The 23640-nt window shown below is 36.7% G+C and overlaps 1 protein-coding gene across 1 annotated transcript in view; it reads left to right on the forward strand.

Moving 5' to 3' along the window:
* ANGPT1 (angiopoietin 1) overlaps positions 1–23640 on the forward strand; it is a 299772-nt gene that overhangs the window by 206248 nt on the left and 69884 nt on the right. The window contains exon 4 of the mRNA XM_010863464.1: positions 10342–10571. Within this exon, the coding sequence (XP_010861766.1) occupies positions 10342–10571 (230 nt within the window). The remainder of the gene's footprint in view (positions 1–10341; positions 10572–23640) is intronic.

Below are 23640 nucleotides of genomic sequence, written 5' to 3' on the forward strand. Positions count from 1 at the left end.
CTGATGCTGGGAAAAATTGAGGGCAGAAGGAGAAGGGGATGACAGAGGATGAGATGGTTGGATGGCATCACCGACTCAATGGACATGGGTTTGGGTGAACCCCGGGAGTTGGTGATGGACAGGGAGGCCTGGCATGCTGCAGTCCATGGGGTCGCAAAGAGTCGGACACGACTGAGTGACTGAACTGAACTGCACTGAAAGTTCCAAGAGGTCAGGTAACTTGCTCGGGACCAAACAGCTGATGTATGGCAAAATTAGGGTTCAAGTCCATGATGATTCTCTGTCTTAATTATTATAAAAATGTGTTCGCAATGTGATACAGCCTGAAGATTAATTGATGTGGTTGTCAAGTTATCCTCTTAGCATAATAAAATACAAATTTGAACAAGGAATAGGAATTGGTTTTGGCCTATATATAGATCATTATTTATTCCTTCTAATATTAGAGTAGGCAGTATAACTATTTTACCTTGGGAATTCACTGAACCGATTTGACAAGCTTCATCTGTCTTTTAGATAGAGTTTATGGAAAGTTATTGAGTTAATTTTAAGTGATTGAAATATGCCTAATTTCATGATACTAAATTGTAACTTTCTAAAAAATTATGTAATTGAATAGTGAAGTATTGATTTTTAAATCAGTTAAGTCAGTCTTTCTAATTAAAGTTATCCTCCATCTGATAAGTTCTTTATAAAATACTGAAGTAAAATCGCAACTCATCAGTCACTGTTGATACTGCCAATTCCATCTCCTAAATATTTTTCCAATTGGTCTTGTTCTTTCTATTTACTCTTACTCTGTTTTTTAGGCCAAAATCCCATTAATTTTTGTCTTAGCCATTGCAGTGACCTCTTTGCATGGCTTAATGCCTTAAACTTTTCAAACCTATCATCCAAAAGTCTGCCAAAGTCTTCTTTCTAAAATTCAAGTCACATTATTTTCCCCATTTTTTTCTTTAGATCTCCACATGTACTAGTTCAGCTCAACCTCTAAATCTCTAGATAGCATATGCCCAACCCTCGTCTGATTCTCTGTAATGGACTGAGGAAAGTTGTCAAGTACTTTAGCATGAAACATGGTCCATGATCATTAATATCCTAATTTTATAGCCTTACTTTTGAAGTCTTTTTATATTTTAGAAGCATGGTCTAATAACTAAGAGCAGGAGCTCTGAGGTCAGACTGCCTGGATTGGCCTTGATTCTGCTGTAACTTGCTCTGCCACTTATAATTTGTGTTATTTTGAGAAAGTTATATGAACTTTCTGTGCTTTGTTTGTTCTCATTTGTAACATAGGGGTGATGATAATAGTGCATGGAGTTGATATGAGGATTAATTGAGTTACTGCTTAAAAAACACTGAATACAGTGCTTGAAACACACAGTAAGTGTTTAATCACGCTAATTATTAGTATCACATTGAAGACTTGATGTTTGTTCAGACATGATTGATGCTTGCCTTGTTGGGCTTCCCTGGTGGCTCAGCTGGTAAAGAATCTTCCTGCAGTTAGGAAGCCCTGGGTTCAATCCCTGGGTTGGGAAGATCCCCTGGAGAAGGGAAAGGCTACCCACTCCAGTATTCCGGCCTGGAGAGTTCCAGAGCCTGTATACTGCGTGGGGTCACTAAAAGTCGGACACGACTGAGTGACTTTAACTTTCTCTTTCTTTTGTCCGAAATGCCCTGTAGAGCTCACACACGTCTGTCCCTTCAAAACTCAATGTAGATATTACCCCTTCCAAGAAGCTTTTTTCTGATTCTGCCAAATATATTTGCTTATTACAACTTATGGGATTACAATCTACCTTGTTTTTTCCTCCTGTCACTTCACTTATCCCATCACATGGGGGTGTGTGTGTGTATCTATCTATGAACCACTGGACTGTGACCTTCTGGAACATAGAAACTGTGCTTTATTTATTTCTGTGCTCATGCTCCCAAGCACAGTTCTCTACATATAGTATATATAATTTTAAATGCTTTTTGAATGTTGACTGATGAACTGGCAAGTGAATTGGCAAATATCCCAACAAATGTCATTTATCTATGTGCACACAAACGCACACACAACTTAAAAATATTTTAATGGAAAACACAGATCACATAGTTTACATTAAATATTGTAAACATTTTCATTGTTCTTAACATAAATAAAATACAGATGGCTTTTATACCACTGTTCTGCATCCCTAAAAGCCCACTGCATGGCAACCAAGGTTATCAGTCCACATTCTGAGGTTCACTAATTCAGCCCTAGATAGTATCTCTTCAGACCATTCTAGACTCATGACTGTTTGCATTTTCCTGATTAATAAAAAAAATCAACACAAGCCTAACTGATCTAAGTGTTAAATTGTACAGAAGTGTATGAATTTAAATTCAAAGTCCCTAATTCCATATTCCCCCACCCCCCACAGAGAATCATCATTAACAGATTTGCAGTTTGGTACCTATTCTTCCAGACTTTTTAATGAATATATTAAAATGTACACATGTAGATAGAGAGTACATATTTATCTGTGTGGTTACAGAGATACATACCCATATGCAATTACACATATGCACAAGTACATATTTATATCATGTATGCATATGTGTATACATTGTAACTATTTTTAAAATGCTGGGTTTATTTTTACTTTATAACAATTTATCATGGATATATTATATATTTAACTATATGCTATACCTCATTCATTGTTAGAAATGCACTAAAATTTACAGCTCAGTAGAACTTTCTGTATTATTTTATATATTCAAAGATACTGATAATTATCAGCAAATTTTACATTCTCCCCAAGTGTTCATGGGCTTTCTAATTTCCTCAAACTTTGCTATTCATTTTATTAACCTTGTTTACCTAAGAGGTTATATTGTACATCTTTCCTGGTTATTGACTATTTGAATTCTTCTTCTGGGACTAGTCTATTCATGTATGTTTCGCATTTTTTATTGGATTGTTTCTCTAATATCATTAACTCCTTATATAAGTTATTTAATCGATATTAAAATTTTGTAGTATATATCACAAATATTTTCTCTAGTTTGTTGTTTATTTTTCAGCCTGTTTTTTAGGAAGAATTTTTAGTGTTATGAGGTTGTATACATATTTTTTTCTTCTCAGCTTCTGGCTTCCACAGAATATTTAGCTTATTCTTATCTGCCTCAAACTTTAAAAAGTTTATTTGCTGATTGTTTACCTGTAGTGATCTATGCTTCTGTTCCACATTTGAATTACAGAAATATTTAACTTTGCATTTTAAGAAACAATTTACTACATTCAAGTTAGAAAATTCAATATAAATTTAACCTGAACTTAGTATATGCCCTTGTTTGAGTATGGGGATGGAAAGATTATTCTTTGAAAACCATATTTGCAACGAATGTAAGCACCATACAGATTAAAAATAATTTAAAAATTGAAAGAGCTCTGAGGAGATTCAGGCAGATGACAATGAGAAGGTTTCCATAATACTGACACCTACCTCCTTGTTTGAGGGCCACATTTACACACAGAGGACTTAAGGAACTGTCACTACTGTGAATCCAGTTGCTGCTATGGTACGAACTCTACTGTAGGAGACAATCTGAAAGGGAGAACTTTTTCTGTGAAAGTTTCAAGATCTGTTCAGTGATTTGAAATGCCAGTGTTTTCCATGAGATAAGCTGGAGGAGGCAGACTGTGAAAATTAGGAGGAAAAGTCAACCAAAAACGTCAAGAAGGGCTTTGTATATACTCAATTAGAACCTTTTACTGAAGTTAAAGTTCTGGAGAATTTAGCTTATTTTATTCTTCATTAAAGTGTACCTCTGCCTCAAACTAGAAGTTGAATGCCAAAATTCTATGTATATCTCTTCTCAAAGTGTTTCCAGAAAGAAGAGAAACAGGAAGTACTAAAAGTCCTATGAGGAAACTCTTTGGATTTCAAGTTCAATTTGAATAGATATAAGCACACAGTTTTCTTTGTGGCTCAACTGGTAAAGACTCTACCTGCAATGCGGGAGTCCTGGGCTCAGTCCCTGGGTTGGGAAGATCCCCTGGAGAAGGGAAAGGCTACCCACTCCAGTATTCTGGCCTGGAGAATTCTATGGACTGTATAGTCCATGGGGTCACAAAGAGTCAGACACGACTGAACAACTCGCACTTTCCATAAATTATAGTTCCATGGAACTCCAATTCTAAGGAATGCATCATAATAAAACTATTTATTTAATTTAGACTTCCCCAAAACTTGACATAGAACTCTTAACTATAGAATGTCTAATAAAAGTAAAAATATTATCAGCAGTGGCCACAGGACTGGAAAAGGTCAGTTTTCATTCCAATCCCAAAGAAAGGCAATGCCAAAAAATATTCAAACTACCACATAAATGCACTCATCTCACATGCTAGCAAAGTAACACTCAAAGTTCTTTAAGCCAGGCTTCAGCAGTACATGAGCCATGAACTTCCAGATGTTCAAGCTGGATTTAGAAAAGGCAGAGGAACCAGAGATCAAATTGCCAACAGCTGCTGGACCATTGAAAAAGCAAGAGAGTTCCAGAAAAACATCTGCTTTATTGAGTACACCAAAGCCTTTGACTCTGTGGATCACAACAAACTCTGAAAAATTCTTAAAGAGATGGGAATACCAGACCACCTTACCTGACTCTTGAGAAATATGTATGCAGGTCAAGAAGCAATAGTTACAACTAGACATGGAACAACAGACTGGTTCCAAATAGGGAAAGGAGTATGTAAAGGCTGTATATTGTCACCCTCCTTATTTAACTTCTATGCATAGTACATCATGCAAAATGCTGGGCTGGATGAAGCACAAGCTGGAATCAAGATTGCCGGGAGAAATATCAATAACCTCAGATATGCAGATGACACTACCCTTATGGCAGAAGCAAAGAAGAACTAGAGAGTCTCTTGATGAAAGTGAACGAGGAGAGTAAAAAAACTCTCCTTAAAACTTAAGGGCTTAAAACTCAACATTCAGAAAACTAAGATCATGACATTTGGTCCCATTACTTCATGGCAAATAAATGGGGAAACAATGGAAACAGTGACAGACTTTGTGTTTTTGGGCTCCAAAAACACTGCAGGTGGTGACTGCAGCCATGAAATTAAAAGACACTTGCTCCTTAGAAGAAAAGTTATGACCAACTTAGCATATTAAAAAGAAGAGACATAACTTTGCCAACAAAGGTCCCTCTAGTCAAAGCTTTGGTTTTTCCGGTAGTCATGTGTGGATGTGAGAGTTGAAGTATAAGGAAAGCTGAGTGTGAAAGAATTGATCCTTTTGAACTGTGGTTTTAGAGAAGACTCTTGAGAGTCCCTTGGACTGCAAGGAGATCCAACCAGTCTGAAGCTGAAACGCTAATGCTTTGGCAACCTGATATGAAGAACTGACTCATTGGAAAAGACCTTGATGCTGGGAAAGATTGAAGGCAAGAAGAGAAGGGGACAACAGAGGATGGCATCACCAACTTAATGGACATGAGTTTGAGCAAGCTCCGGGAGTCAGTGATGGACAGGAAAGACTGCCTTGCTGCTTGCTGCAGTCCATGGGGTCGCAAAGAGTTGAACACAACTGAGCAACTGAACTGAGCTGAATAAAAATATACTGCATGTACTCTAGAAAACAGTGCACTGGACTTTGGAATTAGCATCCAGGTTTCAGATTATGCATTTAAACCTAAACTAAATTTGTTGCTAAAGGCCATCATCAGGGAAAATATGACTGCTTTGCCTATTGAATTTAGGACAGTGGAGCTGTCTTGTTCTTCAGATCAACTTTTTTTTTTAATATAAATTTATTTATTTTAATTGGAAGTTAATTACTTTACAATATTGTATTGGTTTTGCCATGTATTGACATGAATCTGCCATGGGTGTACATGTGTTCCCCAGATCAACTTTTATATATAAAAGACTCCGTGCGCAGCTGAGATGGCCTCTGCCTACTTAACTGGATAGGGATAATGATGTAAGAGGACCAATAAAAGACCTCACGACACAATGGGATATAATCAATATATTGAGTAAGAAAATTAAATTTAATGGCAGAGGGTTTAAGGCAGAAAGAAAATCTCAGTTAAGATTTTTTTTAATGGCTTGGCAAAAAAATTTTGTTTTTATACATGAAAAAGATGAATAGGTTGAAATATTGTGAAAGACAAGCTCCCAAAAATAACCAGATGGAGAGCAGCAAATAGTAAAGGGATATTAAGTTGATGCCTTGATTCTTGGCTGTTATAATGTAAGTATGTGGAAGTAGATAGAGATTGCTTCTGCTGCTGCTGCTAAGTCACTTCAGTCATGTCCAACTCTGTGTGACCCCATGGACGGCAGCCCACCAGGCTCCCCTGTCCCTGGGATTCTCCAGGCAAGAGCACTAGAGTGGGTTGCCATTTCCTTCTCCAATGCATGAAAGTGAAAAGTCAAAGTGAAGTTGTTCAGTCATGTCTGACTTTCAGCGACCCCATGGACTGCAGCCTACCAGGCTCCTCCATCCATGAGATTTTCCAGGCAAGAGTACTGGAGTGGGGTGCCATTGCCTTCTCCGAGATAGAGATTATGTTATAGTAAATCAGAGAAATGAGACTCTAAAGCTAGTTTTCATAACACTGGGTTGTCATGGACAGTTTTCTAGTCTGAGAAGTTAGAACAGTTGGCTTTTTATTTTGGTCCTGATACAGTGTTTGCACAATTTTATACATGGTATTTATAGATTTTTACCTAAATCTAGGCCTTGTAACATCTTCTCATTCTGTATCACTATTTTACTTTAAGAATAAAAAGACATGGGATTTTTTAATGCTCTACAGCAAAAATGGTGTATTACAACAATATAATTAGTAAGTACAGATAGTATATGAATATTTTCTGGCAGAAGAGTTTTGAATTCAAGCCAGTTTGGAAATAGTAAGGAAGGCCTAACTTCCCAAGTAGATAATAACTAATGGATGAGAATTGTTAAAGAAAAGAGGATGGTATTTTGGAAGCCAAATATGAAGAGGTGGAAGGGAGGGGATGAATAGTATCAAAAAGATAACAATTTTGCCTGAAAAAGTCTAAAAATTGTCATTAATGTAAAGGGTATCTTTAGTAAATAAAGTTAATAGAGAAATACTATGGAATAAAAGCAATTAAAGAGAATCCAAGTGAAGAAATGAGACAGGAAAATGACTTAAAGAGATTAATTAGGTGCTAAGACGTGCCATTTGTGAAACAGTGCGGCATGTTCCCAATTTGCTTATAGTTTTTATGCATTTGATTTTTAAGACATATATTTCATTCTCAATCCTGTGAGATGTCTGTGATGCAAAGCAAATTTCTTCCCTGGGTATCCCTTCTTTACTTTACATGAATTTGTATTTTAAAATGACAGGCTATGTTGATGTCTTTTAATACCTAGTAGCCATGGTCAGAGAAGGCAATGGCACCCCACTCCAGTACTCTTGCCTGGAAAATCCCATGGACGGAGGACCCTGGTGGGCCACAGTCCATGAGGTCGCTAAGAGTCGGACACGACTGAGCGACTTCACTTTGACTTTTCACTTTCATGCATTGGAGAAGGAAATGGCAACCCACTCCAGTGTTCTTGCCTGGAGAGTCCCAGGGACGGGGGAGCCTGGTGGGCTGCCATCTATGGGGTCACACAGAGTTGGACACGACTGAAGCGACTTAGCAGCAGCAGGAGCAGCCATGGTCCATTAAGATTGTTTGGTGAATTATAAAAATTAACATTTTTTTCCCAACATGCTAAGTGTATACTCCTTCTACTTGGGAAGTACAGACTTTTTGTTACACAAGCCAGAGTTCAGAATTTTTTCCTTTGGCATGGGGATTTCTTTGATCAACTTTCATTCTCAGCTCTTTCCAAAATTCTGAAAATCAAAATAGAACAAAAACTCCTTTATTGACATCTCAGATAGTAGCCATCTTTTAGTATATGTCTTCTTGAGAAAAAAATGCTTCAAAAGTAGAAAGTGGGAAAACATGAATGCAAAAAAAGTATTATGTCTGAAACAGAAGTTTCTTGTAGCTGCTTTTTTCTTTTATTTGAATTTTTTTCCCATTTCTCTCTGAAAATAAATGGTTAGAGTGGGAATAGTGTCATTTTATATTTTGCATTGGCACTCAGCAACTAATAAATGCAAACAAAAGCATGGCATTTTCCAAATCAGAATGTTACCTACTAATTAAGAAAACTTAAAAGCCAGTGCTCATCTTATTTCAGGAACAAAATGATAATTCAGAATTTTTATCTAGTATTTTATGACTATACATCCAAATGTTGCTCTTTTCATTATTACAGTTAAGGTTTCTTGGTAGTATACTGTAACTCTTGTGAATTTGAAAGAAAATTTTCCATAAGTTCACGGACTCGATTTTATAGGCATTTAACATCTGATCATTACCCTAGGAAGAGAAACAAAAATAATTAAAAGTAAACTGAGAATGAGCTAAGGCATCCACTGTGCTTAATTCTCAGATCAGAAGGCCAAAAATTAACAGTCACAGAGAAAACCTCCTCTGACATGCATAGCAAGCATACTAATCACTTAACAGTGGGTGGGATAAAGATTTTAACCAATAAAAAAGGTATTTGGCATTATTTGGTTTTGTTTGCTTTTTAGCTACTAACTTTTCCAGCAGCAAGTTACTGACACAGAAGGAAACACTAAAGTGCAACGAATCATACCTACTCCTTCAGAAATGCCATGTGTGTCTCATCTTTCTCCAGTTTCCTTGCCTGAAGTTTTCATTCCAAAAAATGCTTTAATAAATAAAAATGACCTTCACATTTTCCCAAATCATTATACCCAAGATCTATTCAATTGAGTTTGCTTAATGACTGGTCAGGACAGAGATCCTTTCACAGTGCTGTAGAATATAAAGCAACTCAAAATAGAGAAGTGGATCTTCTTAGGTTGCAAAAGTCACAGAGCTGTGTCAATGGGTCTCAATGTGAAGTTTTCTGGGCATGCTACCAAAGGTGTTATAAATTAGTAAGTTCTTATACATAGAAGCATCACAGTGTTTTTCAGGCTTAGTTCAATGGGCAGCTTTTCTTTGATGTTCCATATTTTTTTGGAGGATAAGTTTATCAACAAAGATCTGGAATTACCACTTGCAGTTCTCGCCACACTTCTTAATCAGTGTATGGGCAGTCAGATATTCCAGCTCATCCCCTACTACAGGGAGTTGGAAAACTTGGCTCTTCAAACAATCTCTATTTTATGACTTAAGTATTAAGTTTAGAACACTCCCTAGTGTCCCCTTTTTGAAAACATGTAGTAATGATTCAGTGCTACATTTCTCCAAGGTAAATTAAATACCCAGTCTGGTATGTTACATTTGAATAACACCTTGTAAACTAAGGACTGGTTGAACCTTCTGTAAATGAAACTGAGAAAACTGAATAAGGCTCTTCTCTGAGGAATACTAGTATATTATACACTCTATAAAATGTAAGTGCTTCTTATTTCCAGTCAGTTGCTAGCATCCAGCAGTGCTTCTGCATTTTCTATCATTTTTAATGTGCAATATGCAAAGGGAGTATCCTGTGAAGAGTTCTGAAAGAAGGAAGGTTCTTGGCTGAGGACTGTATCACTCCAAGCAAAGCTTCCCAAGTCCTTTTGTAAGACCATCCCATCAGCAACATAATCTTCCTTTTTGGAACCAATTATTCAGTAATTTGGAAATTTGTTATGCCTTTAGCCCTTATCTTGAAGCTCTGATTGAGAGGTAAAGTAAGCTAGTGGTTACAATACAGGGCCAGGTATCAATAATCCCAAGAAACGTAATTCACTGTGACTTTACATAGCTTAGTTTCTGGTCCTCTGGTTTCTGCATCAATATGCTATTCCTCGTGAAATGTAATCCCTGTTAATGTTTTGAAAATCCCAAATGAATGAAACAAAGTAAATAAAAAATAGTTTCTATAGTTTGTTCAAACTTTTTTCTGAACTACTGCTTCTATTTCTTATTGGATCCATTTCTTTAATGAAAATTATGCTATAATTTCTCCAGACAGAGTCCAAGTTAACTACCCTGGATATAAGATACATCCCAAGAAATAAATTACATTTAGGAAACAAACATCACTCTAACAATAACTGATCTAATAATTCTTCATTTCAAATGCTGTATAATGTCATTCCTATTAAATATATATTTATGTATAAATGCATTTATATGTATATACTTTTTCTGAGTCACTTGCTTAATAAATATTTCCCTGGTGAAATACCTAACTAAAATTTCTTACAGTAAATAAACTCAGGAACTAGTTGAATCATGCTTCTTACAGCATTTTAAAACTAAATCTTATCTTCACTTCCTTGTAGTTTATTAGAACACAAAATCTTTGAAATGGAGGGAAAGCACAAGGAAGAATTGGACACCTTAAAGGAAGAGAAAGAGAATCTTCAAGGCTTGGTTACTCGTCAGACATACATAATCCAGGAACTGGAGAAACAGTTGAACAGAGCCACCACCAATAACAGTGTCCTTCAGAAGCAGCAGCTGGAGCTCATGGACACAGTGCACAACCTCGTCAACCTCTGCACTAAAGAAGGTAGTAAGAATTTCTTCCTTACTTTGGTTATACTAAATATTTTATTCAATACAGAGCAAGTAAATATCCAATATAACTTTCTAAGTTGCATTGATTGCTAGTATAGAAGCAGCAAAAGAACTTTGTTCTTAGAAGCATTTAATGAAGTTTGCACTGATAATTTTCTCATGTTTTTAACTTCAGAGAAATTATTCATAAGCTTGGGTTCATGAATTCACCGTATCTTTCTAATTTCTCCTTTTTTATTGGCCTTTTGGCCTTAAATAAAATCTATTAGGTTCTCATAGATAAATATTTAGTACTGTAATGTTAGACACTTAACTATACAGGACAGAATTTAGACTCTATTAAAGATTAGTTCAGAGTGCTGAGAAGAATTTCAGGAGTGTTCCCATTTTAAAACTATTTCTTTTGCAGTGGAGGAGAGGGAAGAGTTACCTGCAGAGACAAAGAGGCAGAGAAGTTCCTAATAACTGTTATGAAGGAGGAGGAATATTTGTTATTAAAAGCCTGTTTTAGGATTATTCATGTGGCCCTGTATGGAGAAGACCTAACAAGGGCATATGAGCAAACTTATTCTGGGCTATCTTCATGATAGTGAAAGTATAAACTTTTAATACCCACCAGAATATCTGGAGCCATTTAGCCATTGGAAATATTGTAGGCCTGTGTCTCTTTAGAAGACATCCATCCATCTGTCCACCTGCCCACCCATCAGTTATTGAAAAAATGTCTCTGTGTACACCTGTTCACTTCAAGCAGAACCTCACTTGAGCCACAGGAGAATGCTTCAAAGTTTGGAGTTTCTATAGTTCTGCTCACTAATCAGTCTTTCTATGAGTGAACATGGACAAGAAAACACCACTTATATCTGAAGGTCATGGTTATCATTAAGCTGTCGCTTATGTGATCATTCATGTAACGGTTCAGTGTTCATATGTAATGTACATAATTGGAGGCTCCTTTAATTTAACAGTGGACTTGAGCTATATTAAAAATAACTCAGTTCCATAGTCTCATGTATACATATGAATACAGAGGATAACTCCATTTTAAGTGATCTTGTTTTAAAGACATTTAGCATTTCTCTATTACACTCCATTACCTTCGGTTCTATCTCCTTTAGATAGTCTAAACAAGTCCTTAATATACTTTTCGAAGAGTATTTTTTAAACAGTGAGTTCCCAGGGCTCCGTTTGTGTGTGCTCAGAAATGTGAATGAGAAGGAAAAAACCTGCTAATCAGTCAGAGCCTGCCAAAACCTTGAGTTAGAGTCCACTGGAAGGAAAACATGATAGAATTTTGCCAGAGAATTTTAATAGAGCTCATGAGTATTTAGAAATTAAGTATTAATATGAGACATATCTATTCTCATATTGAACTGAATACATTAGGGGAAAAATTGAAAACATATTTTTCTTATCATCCTGAGACGTAATGCACATGGAGTTGAGTAGTTCTTTTTTTTTATTAATGATGTTAGAAATATCAAGCCTTGGTGATTCTCACAAAGCTCATATGTCTGCCTACTTATCATAATTTCACTTCTTTTCTGAGTACTTGTCCAGTAAATATGTCTTTAAACTTTTTCAGGCAGGAGGGTGACTTCAAAATTAAAATTCCTGGCTAGTTTTGGTCTTTGGGTGCAACATCAGGAATCAAACATCTGTTCAAGAAATGTAATTTATTGAACAATAACAATGGCACTCCTGATGGATGCTACCCACAACATCACTCAGTGTATGAGAAAAGTAACTATGCCTATTCTATTATAACTATGCCTATTCTATTATAGAGCACATCCAAAAAGTAATTGGAAAAGGAAGTGGCAACCCACACCAATGTTCTTGCCTGGGAAATCCCATGGACAGAGGAGTCTGGCGGGTTACAGATCATGAGACAGAGATGGACAGAACTGAGTGACTAACACTACAGAGGGAGACGGAAATTGTCTAATACTTCATACCTCTAGACATTTATTTTCTTTTTAATGATAAAATTATAAAACAAATCCTATTTAACTATATTTTATAATCCAACTTTCTCACACACACAATGTAAGCATATTAAGCTATTATCCAATGGATTCTATGCTCTTATAGTGTGTGAAAGTCACTCAGTCATGTCTGACTCTTTGCGACCCCATGGACTGTCCATGGAATTCTCTAGGCCAGAATACTGGAGTGGGTAGACTTTCCATTCTCCAGGGGATCTTCCCAACCCAGGAATCAAACCCAGGTCTCCCTCACTGCAGGCAGATTCTTTACCAGCTAGCCACAAGGGAAGCCCAAATAGTGAAAGTGAAAGTTGCTCAGTCGTGTTTGACTCTTTGTGATCCCATGAACTACACAGTCCATGTAATTCTCTAGGCCAGAATACTGGAGTGGGTAGCCTTTCCCTTCTCCAGAGGATCTTCCCAACCCAGGTATCGAACCCAGGTCTCCTGCATTGCAGGTGGATTCTTTACCAGATGTGCCATAAGGGAAGCACAAGAACACTGGAGTGGGTAGCCTATCCCTTCTCCAGGGGATCTTCCCAACCCAGAAATTGAACCAGCGTTTCCTGCATTGCAGGTGGATTCTTTACCAACTGAGCTATCAGGGAAGCCCATGCTCTCATAACCATAGATTTTATTTGTTTCTTATTATACTTTTTTTTTTCTCTCTAATCCCACAGTTAAGTATTCTACTAAGTATTTGGTGATTTAAGAATTCATGAGACACAAAAATGGAATGTGTTTCTCACTAAGTTTTCTACAAAGATTTTACTTCATTTTCACTGGCACCATAGCATTTGGTTACAGTGAATTTAAAACTTTAAATGACTAATTGCATAATACTAGATTAAATGCATGTGTGCTAAATTGCTTCAATCGTGTCCGACTCTTTGCAACCCCGTGGGCTCCTCTGTCCATGGGATTCTCTGGACATTGGAGGGGTTGCCATACCCTCCTCCAGGGAATCTTCCTAACCCAGGGATCGAACCAATGTATCCTGCATTACAGGCAGATACTTTACCATCTGAACCACCAGGGAAGTCCACTAGATTAAATATCAGTTACTGAAACAAACTTATTTCATTCTAATTTCAAAATACATGAGTAAAATCTTTTCCTTCTTAAGACCAAAAATTCATTTATCAAGTAAATTTGTTATTTATCAAAGATTATACATAAATGTTCTCTCATTAAAAATAAATATATGTAAATAAGCCTAAATCAATACATTACAATAAATGTACCACTTTTCTAAAATGTATATTTAAAAAAAAATGCAAAGAGTAGTCTTCTGAGTTTCAAAAAATCTGTGTCATAATCCAAAAAGGCAAAAATTTTAATTGACCTAAGGTTCTTCTCACTCTAACTTGACTAAGTCAGTCATATGGATACAGCCTGAATAGAATACTACAAAACAGAAGAAAAAATTTCTACTGAGTTTTTTTCTGTCATTGGCAACTAATTTAATCTTTATGAAGCGTTTAATCATTTATAGGGGTTTCCCCAGTGGCACAGTGGTAAAGAATTCACCTGCAATGCAGGAGAAGCAGGAGACACAGGTTCAATCCCCACATAGGGAATATCCCCTGGAGGAGGAAATGGCAGCCCACCTCAGTATTCTTGCGGGGAAAATCCCATAACAGATGAGTCTAGCGGGCTACAATCATGGGGAGGCAAAGAGTCGGATAGGACTGAGCTTGCTAATCATTTCTTATGTAGGATAATTATATCTACTTCACAATGATAGTGAGAACATTAGATACTTCATATTAAAACAAAAGTATGGGACATATTTGATTCATTAAACATTAGTTCCTTCCTTTTCCTCCAAGTGACAAAATTCAGCTAAATGCAAATTTATTAAGTGCTAGTTATAAGTAAAATTTCTTTCACAGAAAATGTCTGAATACAGTGTTCTAGAGTGTCTGACTGTTGACAGTCATCCAAGTCCCTTCTTTTTAACTTGTTTCTGAATCACTAAAATGGAATCATGATATTCAATTCCTGGTGAGTAAGAATTAACAGAGATTTGTATAAAACTCATAGCATCAAGCGTTATGTAGTATTTTTTTTTTTCCACTTTCACTTTTCATACTAAACCACTTAAGGTCATTTTCTAAAATAGTTTAGCAAACTTTCCTCTTGTCTTAACAGGCAATAGCAGTATCTTAGGCAAATAGTCATTGCAAACTGAATTGTGTCTGTTTTTTAAGACTTCTGGGTAACACACTTATTTTTGTCTAATCTTTGTCTGCAAACACTTGATTGCATTTATTCTTAGAATTACCACTGAAGAAATAGTACTCTCAATGTTATCATAGTGTCAAACCTTAGCTGACTGCTTCAGGTTTTTGGCAATTCAAGTTATTCTGGGAATTAAATAGTTCACATTGATAACAGCATGGAAGCAAGGTTTAGAATTCTTTGGGGGAGGATAATCAGGTACTGTGACTGTCAACATCCAGCAGTCATCTCTGTTGAGAGGTGATTGAAGCATCATCACGTACCTTGGACACACACAAGACAAACATGATATTATGTGACCAAGAATTTAATTATTAACAAACCATAAAATATAGGAAAGAGAAATACAGAAAATAGTATTTAGGCTCATTGTAAAATTACACTGACTGATTTTCTTACTGTCGAAATCAGTTTAGAACATACTCCTGTGATACCAAGATATGATTTATAAACTTGTCATTCATTCATTAAATAGTTATACAGCAACTATTTTGCTTCAGATTCTCTTCTGAGAATAAAGATATCCATCTATTTTTATTTAACAAATATTTGCTGAGTTCCTATAATATGCCAGGTACTATTCAGACCACTAGGGAGAGAGAAAAGTATACTGTCTGTGGCTTCAAGAAAACTAGAATTTGGTAGGGAAAGAGAGGTAAACAGACAATTGTATTTCATAAATATTTGCTAGACGTGAGGCCAGGGTGCCAGGGGACTAGTGAAACACACAGGAAGAATACTAGAATCATGACAGAGACAGAGGAATGAGGGCAGAATCCAGCATCTGCAGAGTCTTCTTAAGTAAGGCTTTTGTTGAATCCTTATTATGATTCAGGCATTGATTAAGCTTTATGTGTTTTAACTTAGTCCTCACAGTAACAGTATAAGGGAACTACTGTGGTTAGCCCCATTTTATAAATTCCACAAGCTATCAGTAATTTGCCTAAGGCTGCATAGCTGGAAAAGGTCAATCCAGGAATAAAACATAGGCAGGATGGTTCTAATGAGGAGACAGTGACTAAGTCTTCAAAATGAAGAAGACCGAGGGTACTCCAGAGAGCATAAACAACATGTATATTTGCCAGGAGTCGTCAAAATGGGTGGGGGGTGTACACCTAAATGTATAACCTATTTCTCAGAATTGAAGGCAGGAGAACAATGAAAGATGAAGTTAGAAAGGTAAACAGAAGGAGATCAAAATAGCTGTGTGTTTTTTTTTTTCTTTGAAAGCAATAAGAAGTCATTGTCAGTATATAAGGACAATAATGACATTATCATTTTAGAAAAATTACCCCAAGTCACAGTATAGGAACAACACATTGTTAAGTTGACAAGTCTGGAAGCAGAGGGGCCAGATGGATGCTTTGCCATTTATTAAAATATTAACAAATACTTAAGAGAGTATGAGCCAGTCTTCTTAGCCCCTTGCATATATTAACTCATTTAATTCTGACAACAACTCTGTAAACGAAGTGCTCTTATTAACCTTATCTGACGGACAAAGAAATTAAGCATATAAAGGTAAATAATTTTTAAATATTACACTGCTAGCAAGTGAGAAGGCTGAGATTTGAACCCACAGTCTAGATCTTGATTCTGTACGTTATCCACTATACTATGATTGAGAGAAAAGGTATATTGATGGTTTTCATCAGGTTCTCAAAAGGATCTTCTGGGAGAGAAATAATGAGGTCAGGATCAAACCAGGGCAAATGGAAAGGCAACTAGAGGGAAATTTTGTGAACAAAGAGTTAGAATCAACAAGAGATAACCACTTATTTAGAAGTAAACTCAAATATATTAGAAATTCTGGGTTGACTAATTTTGATATTTCTTAAAATCAGCAACATGAGAAAAGAAACAGGCTTAGGAGGCAAGATTTAGTTTGAGCATATGGACTGAGGTGACTACGGAAGGCAGGGGAATGAGTCTGGAGTTCAGTAGTAAAATCCTGAGGACCATATAGATTGATGTGTCCTCAGAGGAGACATTTGGTAAAGCCATGCTGTTCAATGGACTCACTGAACGTGTGTATAAAGCAATGACAAAACCATTTGGGGGTTATAAATCCATTCAAGAATCTGATAAAAACTAGTCTACCATTACTTAGTGCAACTACTTGGCACAAATCTGTGTACGATTTCAGGGGATAAACAGAGTGAATTACAGAAATCCATAAAATACAGAAATTACATAATATGAACTCCTTTTAAAATATTAAGAATGTGAATCAAATACAGAAAGTTGGGAGTTCTTTAAGGGACAGATAAAGGAGACCAAAATAGCAGTTATAAGCAGAGAGAAAAGATGGTTATGTACGGTCTATTTTAGTGGCAAAAAAGCAGAAAGTTCAAACAAACAAACAGACTGAACTTTGGAACTGGGATGTCACCTTCCATAGGGAGAGTCTGAATGAACTGTAGAGCTCAACTGCATAGACTGCAGGCTAAAATGATAAGATGAATTAAAAGCAGAAACTGTTGTCTCGTGCTCATGTTCAGTTGCTTCAGTCAGGTCCCACTCTTAGTGACCCTGTGGACTTAGCTCACCAGGTTCCTCTGTCCATGGGATTCTCCAGGCAAGAATACTGAAGTGGTTTGCCATTTCCTCCTCCAGGGGATCTTCCCAACCTAGGGATAGAACCCACATCTCCTGCGGCTCCTGCATTGCAGGCAGATTCTTTACCACTGAGCCATGAGAGAAGCCCCGAATAGTATTGGAGTGGATTGCCATTTCCTTCTCTAAAATGTTGTCCACCCCCATCCAAATGTTGAATGTGAAAGGGTGGATAGCAGTTTCAGGTAGAGAAGCACTCAGGGTAGAGAGGAATAAAAAGAAACTTAAATACCAAGAGACAAGAGCATATTTATATGCTTAGCTCCTTAATATGAAGTATAAAAATTTCAAATCATAAGAAGCTTCTCCTGAAGTTAATTTTAAAAGTTTCTTTCATATAATCTGAAAGAGATAATGACTGATACTACAAATTTTTAAGCGATCTCAATTATTTGGTTTAATGTGTCTTTCCCAGGGGCTGATTGCAATGGTACGGAACGTTTGATCATTATTTTCAGGCTTCTGGCCTTCTGAAAAGGGGAAATGAGGCATTTGCTTCCTTTGCAGTGCTGAGGGGACATTTGGCTCTGTTCTCAGAATAATTCTACCATCTGAAAAGAATTTACCTCCCGTGCAGTGTCTATTGAGTTTGTGAAGTAAATCATTCAGTCAAGGGATGAGACAGCTTGAACTCCTGCAAGTCCCTTGAGTTAAGAACAACTCTTAAAAACATCACAAGCGATGGGAGGAAATTAAAACTTTTTGAATGTCACTCATATAAACATTTATAAAAATAGAAAATATCATTTTTATTGACTTAGTAAAATATTTGGTTTCTCGTTGACTACTTGTAATGCACAATTTAACATTAGGTAGAAAGAGAAAGAAAAATACAGGAAGTCATCTGCTGAACACTACAGTGAGCGCTTGTTTCCATTTAATGAGGGGAATGCTTTATCTTGACAGAAAATTACATGTCAAACATTTACAATTTCCTTAAAATGAACCACACTTCTAGCACTTCCTTTCACAAAACCTAATGGCTTAAGGGGAAAGTGACTATTTATTTTTGGAAATGGTATGTTTCTCCTTTTTGGTGGAGCATGTTATCAGCCTTCTGAAAAGTCATAATTTCTGTTAAAAAAAAAATTGTGTGAATAAAAGATAGCCAAAATAATGATAACAGAATAAGAAATAATACAGTCCTTGACCTCTCCCATGAACTATTACTAAATCACATCTTTTGGGGGAAATTTGAAATTTTGTGGTTAATTCTCTTTTGGAATTACAGTTTCAGTTTCAGAAAACAAACTCTCTAAAATGCAGAGGGGTATCCCTCAACTCCAGCTGGGCCTGGAAGTTACCAGGGTGAAAGGCCATGAAAAAAGTGTTGCCTTGATGTTCTAACATTGCTATGAACAAACTCCATTCCGTCTTCTCTTGTACTTTAATGACCTGGTTGGCTAAAACAAAGAAGCACAAAATATTTTTAATAGAATTTTAACTAAATCATTTCCCTGGGTTCATCCATACTGAAGTCAAATTCAAGTTTTTTCCCCAAAGTCCAGGGACAAAATGGGTCAGTGGATACCAGTTACAAATAAGCTATGGTACTTTATACTAAGCCAAATAGCACCTATAATAACTCAGAAAGTAAGGAAAAATATTCTGTTAACATCATTCAGTATGCATGCATCACAGCAACCATAGAATGAAACCTTTATCAAAAAATCTCATATGCTTTGCATAGGTGCTAAGTCGCTTCAGTCGTGTCTGACTCTTTTCAAACCTTGGACTATAGTCTGTCAGTCTCCTCTGTCCATGGGATGGTCCAGGCAAGAATACTGGAGTGGGTTCCCATTCCCTACTCCTGGGGATCTTCCCGGCCCAGGGATCAAACCCTCAGCGGTTCTTACATCTCCTGAATTGGCAGGCAGGTTCTTTACCACTAACACCACTGGGGAAGCCACTTATGCTTTAAGAAGGGAGACAAAATAAACCTTGAAAAATGTTGCAACTAAACAGTTAGGTTTCATTTCAGTTCAGTTCAGTCGCTCAGTTGTGTCTGACTCTTTGCGACCCCATGAATCACAGCACTCCAGGCCTCCCTGTCCATCACAAACTCCCAGAGTTCACTCAGACTCACGTCCACCAAGTCAGTGATGCCATCCAGCCATCTCAGCCTCTGTCGTCCCCTTCTCCTCCTGCCCCCAATCCCTCCCAGCATCAGAGTCTTTTCCAATGAGTCAACTCTTCGCATGAGGTGGCCAAAGTACTGGAGTTTCAGCTTCAGCATCATTCCCGCCAAAGAAATCCCAGGGCTGATCTCCTTCAGAATGGACTGGCTGGATCTCCTTGCAGTCCAAGGGACTCTCAAGAGTCTTCTCCAACATCACAGTTCAAAAGCATCAATTCTTCGGCGCTCAGCTTTCTTCACAGTCCAACTCTCACATCCATACATGACCACAGGAAAAACCATAGCCTTGACTAGACGAACCTTTGTTGGCAAAGTAATGTCTCTGCTTTTGAATATGCTATCTAGGTTGGTCATAACTTTCCTTCCAAGGAGTAAGCGTCTTTTAATTTAATGGCTGCAATCACCATCTGCAGTGATTTTGGAGCCCAGAAAAATAAAGTCTGACACTGTTTCCACTGTTTCCCCATCTATTTCCCATGAAGTGATGGGACCGGATGCCATGATCTTCGTTTTCTGAATGTTGAGCTTTAAGCCAACTTTTTCACTCTCCACTTTCACTTTCATCAAGAGGCTTTTGAGTTCCTCTTCACTTTCTGCCATAAGGGTGGTGTCATCTGCATATCTGAGGTTATTGATATTTCAGTTTGGTTTAACTATCTATAAACAAAATATTGATTTTTTTTTTTTGTTAGCAGAAGATTTTTCTAAAAGTCAAGTGCAAAGAAACTTTAATTTGTTGTTGTTGTTCAGTCGCTCAGTCGTGTCTGACTCTTTGTGACCCCACGGACTGCGGCTTGCCCAGCTTCCCGTCCTTTACCATCTCGCAGAGCCTGCTCAAACCCATATCCATTGAGTCGGTAATGCAATCCAACTGTCTCATCCTCTGTCATCCCATGTATATCATGGCTTGTAAAGTAGTACTCAAGTGTATCTCACAACAAGACTCAAAGTGACACAACTCTGGTGTCAGCCTTTGTTTATTTAAAACTTCAAAGTGACAGGCTTTGGGGTTTTTGTTGTTGTTGTCAATTTTCATAAGCATGTGGCAACTGCTCTCCATGTTTACAGCATTGCCCAAGCACTTTCATTCCATTTCTAATGGCTTTTGCTGAAATTATTTGTCCACTCAAAGCACAAAAGATGCCCTTTAAGTCTTCCCACATGCGTGAGGAATGTTTTGTTGAAAATCAATGTATTCCAGCCAGACTGAAAACATTACATGGGAAATTAACACACATGAAACACCTGAGATATATTTGTTAATGAAATGACCTTCTGAACAAATAACAAGGATCCTGTAGCACTCGTAACTGCCCATCAGGGTGCCTAAAGGGAAAACACAGGAATGAATTTTATAAAAAATGAATGCTCATTTGATTAAACAAAGATTGTGTGTAAATCCATTTTCAACTTTTAGTAATTTTTTTATTCTTAGTTGCTCTAAGTGTAATATGCATTGGATATACATTGAGTCACTTCACATTAGCAGTGTTCAAAAATTTATTTAAATACACTAATCAAATTAAAATTATATTATATAGAATTACTTCACATTTCATTATTCCATACTGAAAAAAGCACCATAAAATTAGCAATCCATCTGTGACATAAGGTACTATGCATGTCCACATGGATTTAATCTTTTCTGTACATTATGCATGTCTCAATATTATTAAAATGTATATATTTACCTACAGTTATATATAATGAGTAATATATTGTTAAATGGAGAAGGAAGTGCCAACCCACTCCAGTATTCTTGCCTAGAGAATCCCGTGGACAGAGGAGCCTGGTGGGCTGCTGTCCATGGGGTTGCACAGAGTTGGATGTGACTGAAGTGACTTAGCATGCATGCATGTATTGGAGAAGAACCTGGCAACCCACTCCAGTATTCTTGCCTAGAGAATCCCAGGGACGGAGGAGCTTGGTGGGCTGCCATCTCTGGTGTCACACAGAGTTGGACACGACTGAATCAACTTAGCATCAGCAGCAGCAGCAATATATTCTTAAATAATGTGTCTCTTTAAGTAATAAAATTTTAAGAAAATTTTAAAATATTATGATGGCAAATTTTGTGCAATATTTTCATCCTCTTCTCTGTTTTTCCTGTAATAATACTAAATAAAATGAAAGCTTTTTAAAATAATGTAATTATCATCAGCATATAATTTGTACCATATTACTATGATGCCTTTTTAAATGTATATAATTTATCCCTTATATTATATACTGCCTAAACTATAATCATTTCTTATTTTTGCCTACTTTAGAAAATTGATATTGTTTCCTCATAAGAACAAAAAGAACTTTGAATTATCAATTTTATCATTGTTCCTTGGCCTAATTCTAGAAGATGAGCACAAACACACACACATGCCCATTCTCAACTTCCCAACCAGCCTTCCTCTAAACTTGTAGCTTCTAGCAAATGGTCCATAGACTGGAGGATCAAGTAATTAGGCTTTATAATATGTAAGACTAATGGGGAAAAATCCTGATCAGCATGACTTGTAGGGTACGGACATTATTACATTCAGTATGGCTGCTCAGGGACCTCTTACTTCCTAATCCTCTGCTTTTGAAGTTGAGGGCCATCACTGCTTCACATTTCTGCTGAGAGCTCCCCTCTCACAGAAAGTTCTACTACCTATACCTCTCTTCTATCTTTATCTCCACATATCTTCATCTTCTTTCTTGTCATTTCTGCATCCTGTCATTCTTTCCGTATTTCCTGCTTCCATGAGATGAGCTTGTACCCATTCATAATTAAGGCATGTGCTTATTCATGACCCACCTAAGACCTAGGTGGGACCTTTGCAGTTAAGATATGTATTGCTGGGAAAGCACCCTGTGACAAATGATGTATTAGAGTTCTATCTGAGTCTGAGATTACTTTAGAAGTCAGTAAGAAGTAGTTAAGATTTTTGGCTTTACAGTTAAAGACTTACACTACTTACAAGTTTTGGCGAGGTTAGCATCTCAAAACCTCAGTTTTCTCATATATAAAATGACATGTTAATAAATCCATCTCATAAGATGTTTATGAGTATGAAAAGAAACATATAAAGCATACCTAGTGCAAGAAATTCAGAGTTAAGCACATAGTATCAAAGCTGATTGATTTGATCACAATTATTAAAGTTCCACCAAGATGATAGTTAAGATTTTATACATTATCTACAAAATATATACATGTAAAGAAGTGAGAGTAAAAAGTTTTTTTTAATAAAAATTTAATTAAAATTATCATGCAGCAAGTAAAAAATATTCAAATGTTCCCTTATACCACAGTTAACAGACCGTGAGTAAAAGGAGTAGTAGATTCTCCAAAAGGAAGCCTTTAGCTACTTAACTGAAGACTTCAAAGTATTTATAAATGTATGCTTGTTATTTTGTGACATAGCAATTTATATTACATACGTATTAGACTGCTGCTACTGCTACTGCTAAGTCGCTTCAGTCGTGTCCGACTCTGTGCGACCCCATAGACGGCAGCCCACCAGGCTCCCCCGTCCCTGGGATTCTCCAGGCAAGAACACTGGAGTGGGTTGCCATTTCCTTCTCCAATATATTAGACTAACCATAGGTAATTGCATTTTTGTAGGTTGAAAACAATCATGTAGATATCAACCCACAAATATTAGGTTCATATGCATATATATTTTATGAAATAAGACCAATTTTGAAGCTTTTAATTTATAAGCTTAACAATCTTATGTGTTTATATAGCTATACACATGTGATGTATATTTACGAAATCATTGGGAAGTCATCCTCACCCACCCACAAAATATTGAAATATTGAATATTGCCTACAAACCTTTAAAAAATGTCTACACCCTTGAATTTTAAAATATTGCTTTCTCCCACTTCTAAAAGTCCTTTCAAATTAATTAGGATATAAGGGAATTTCTTCAGATGGCTTTTCCACAAAATGCCCCCACACCTGAAGAGTAAAGAATCTAATCAGTCTTGCTTGTTTGCACCTTGCCAAACTGCCAAAGAAGCAGTTTTACTCATTGTATGTTCAGTTACCTTCAATGACCTGTTGTGTTGAAAATCACAGGCTAAAGGTC

Source organism: Bison bison, unplaced genomic scaffold, assembly GCF_000754665.1.
Source record: "Bison bison bison isolate TAMUID 2011002044 unplaced genomic scaffold, Bison_UMD1.0 scf7180017864491, whole genome shotgun sequence".
Lineage (NCBI taxonomy): Eukaryota > Metazoa > Chordata > Mammalia > Artiodactyla > Bovidae > Bison > Bison bison.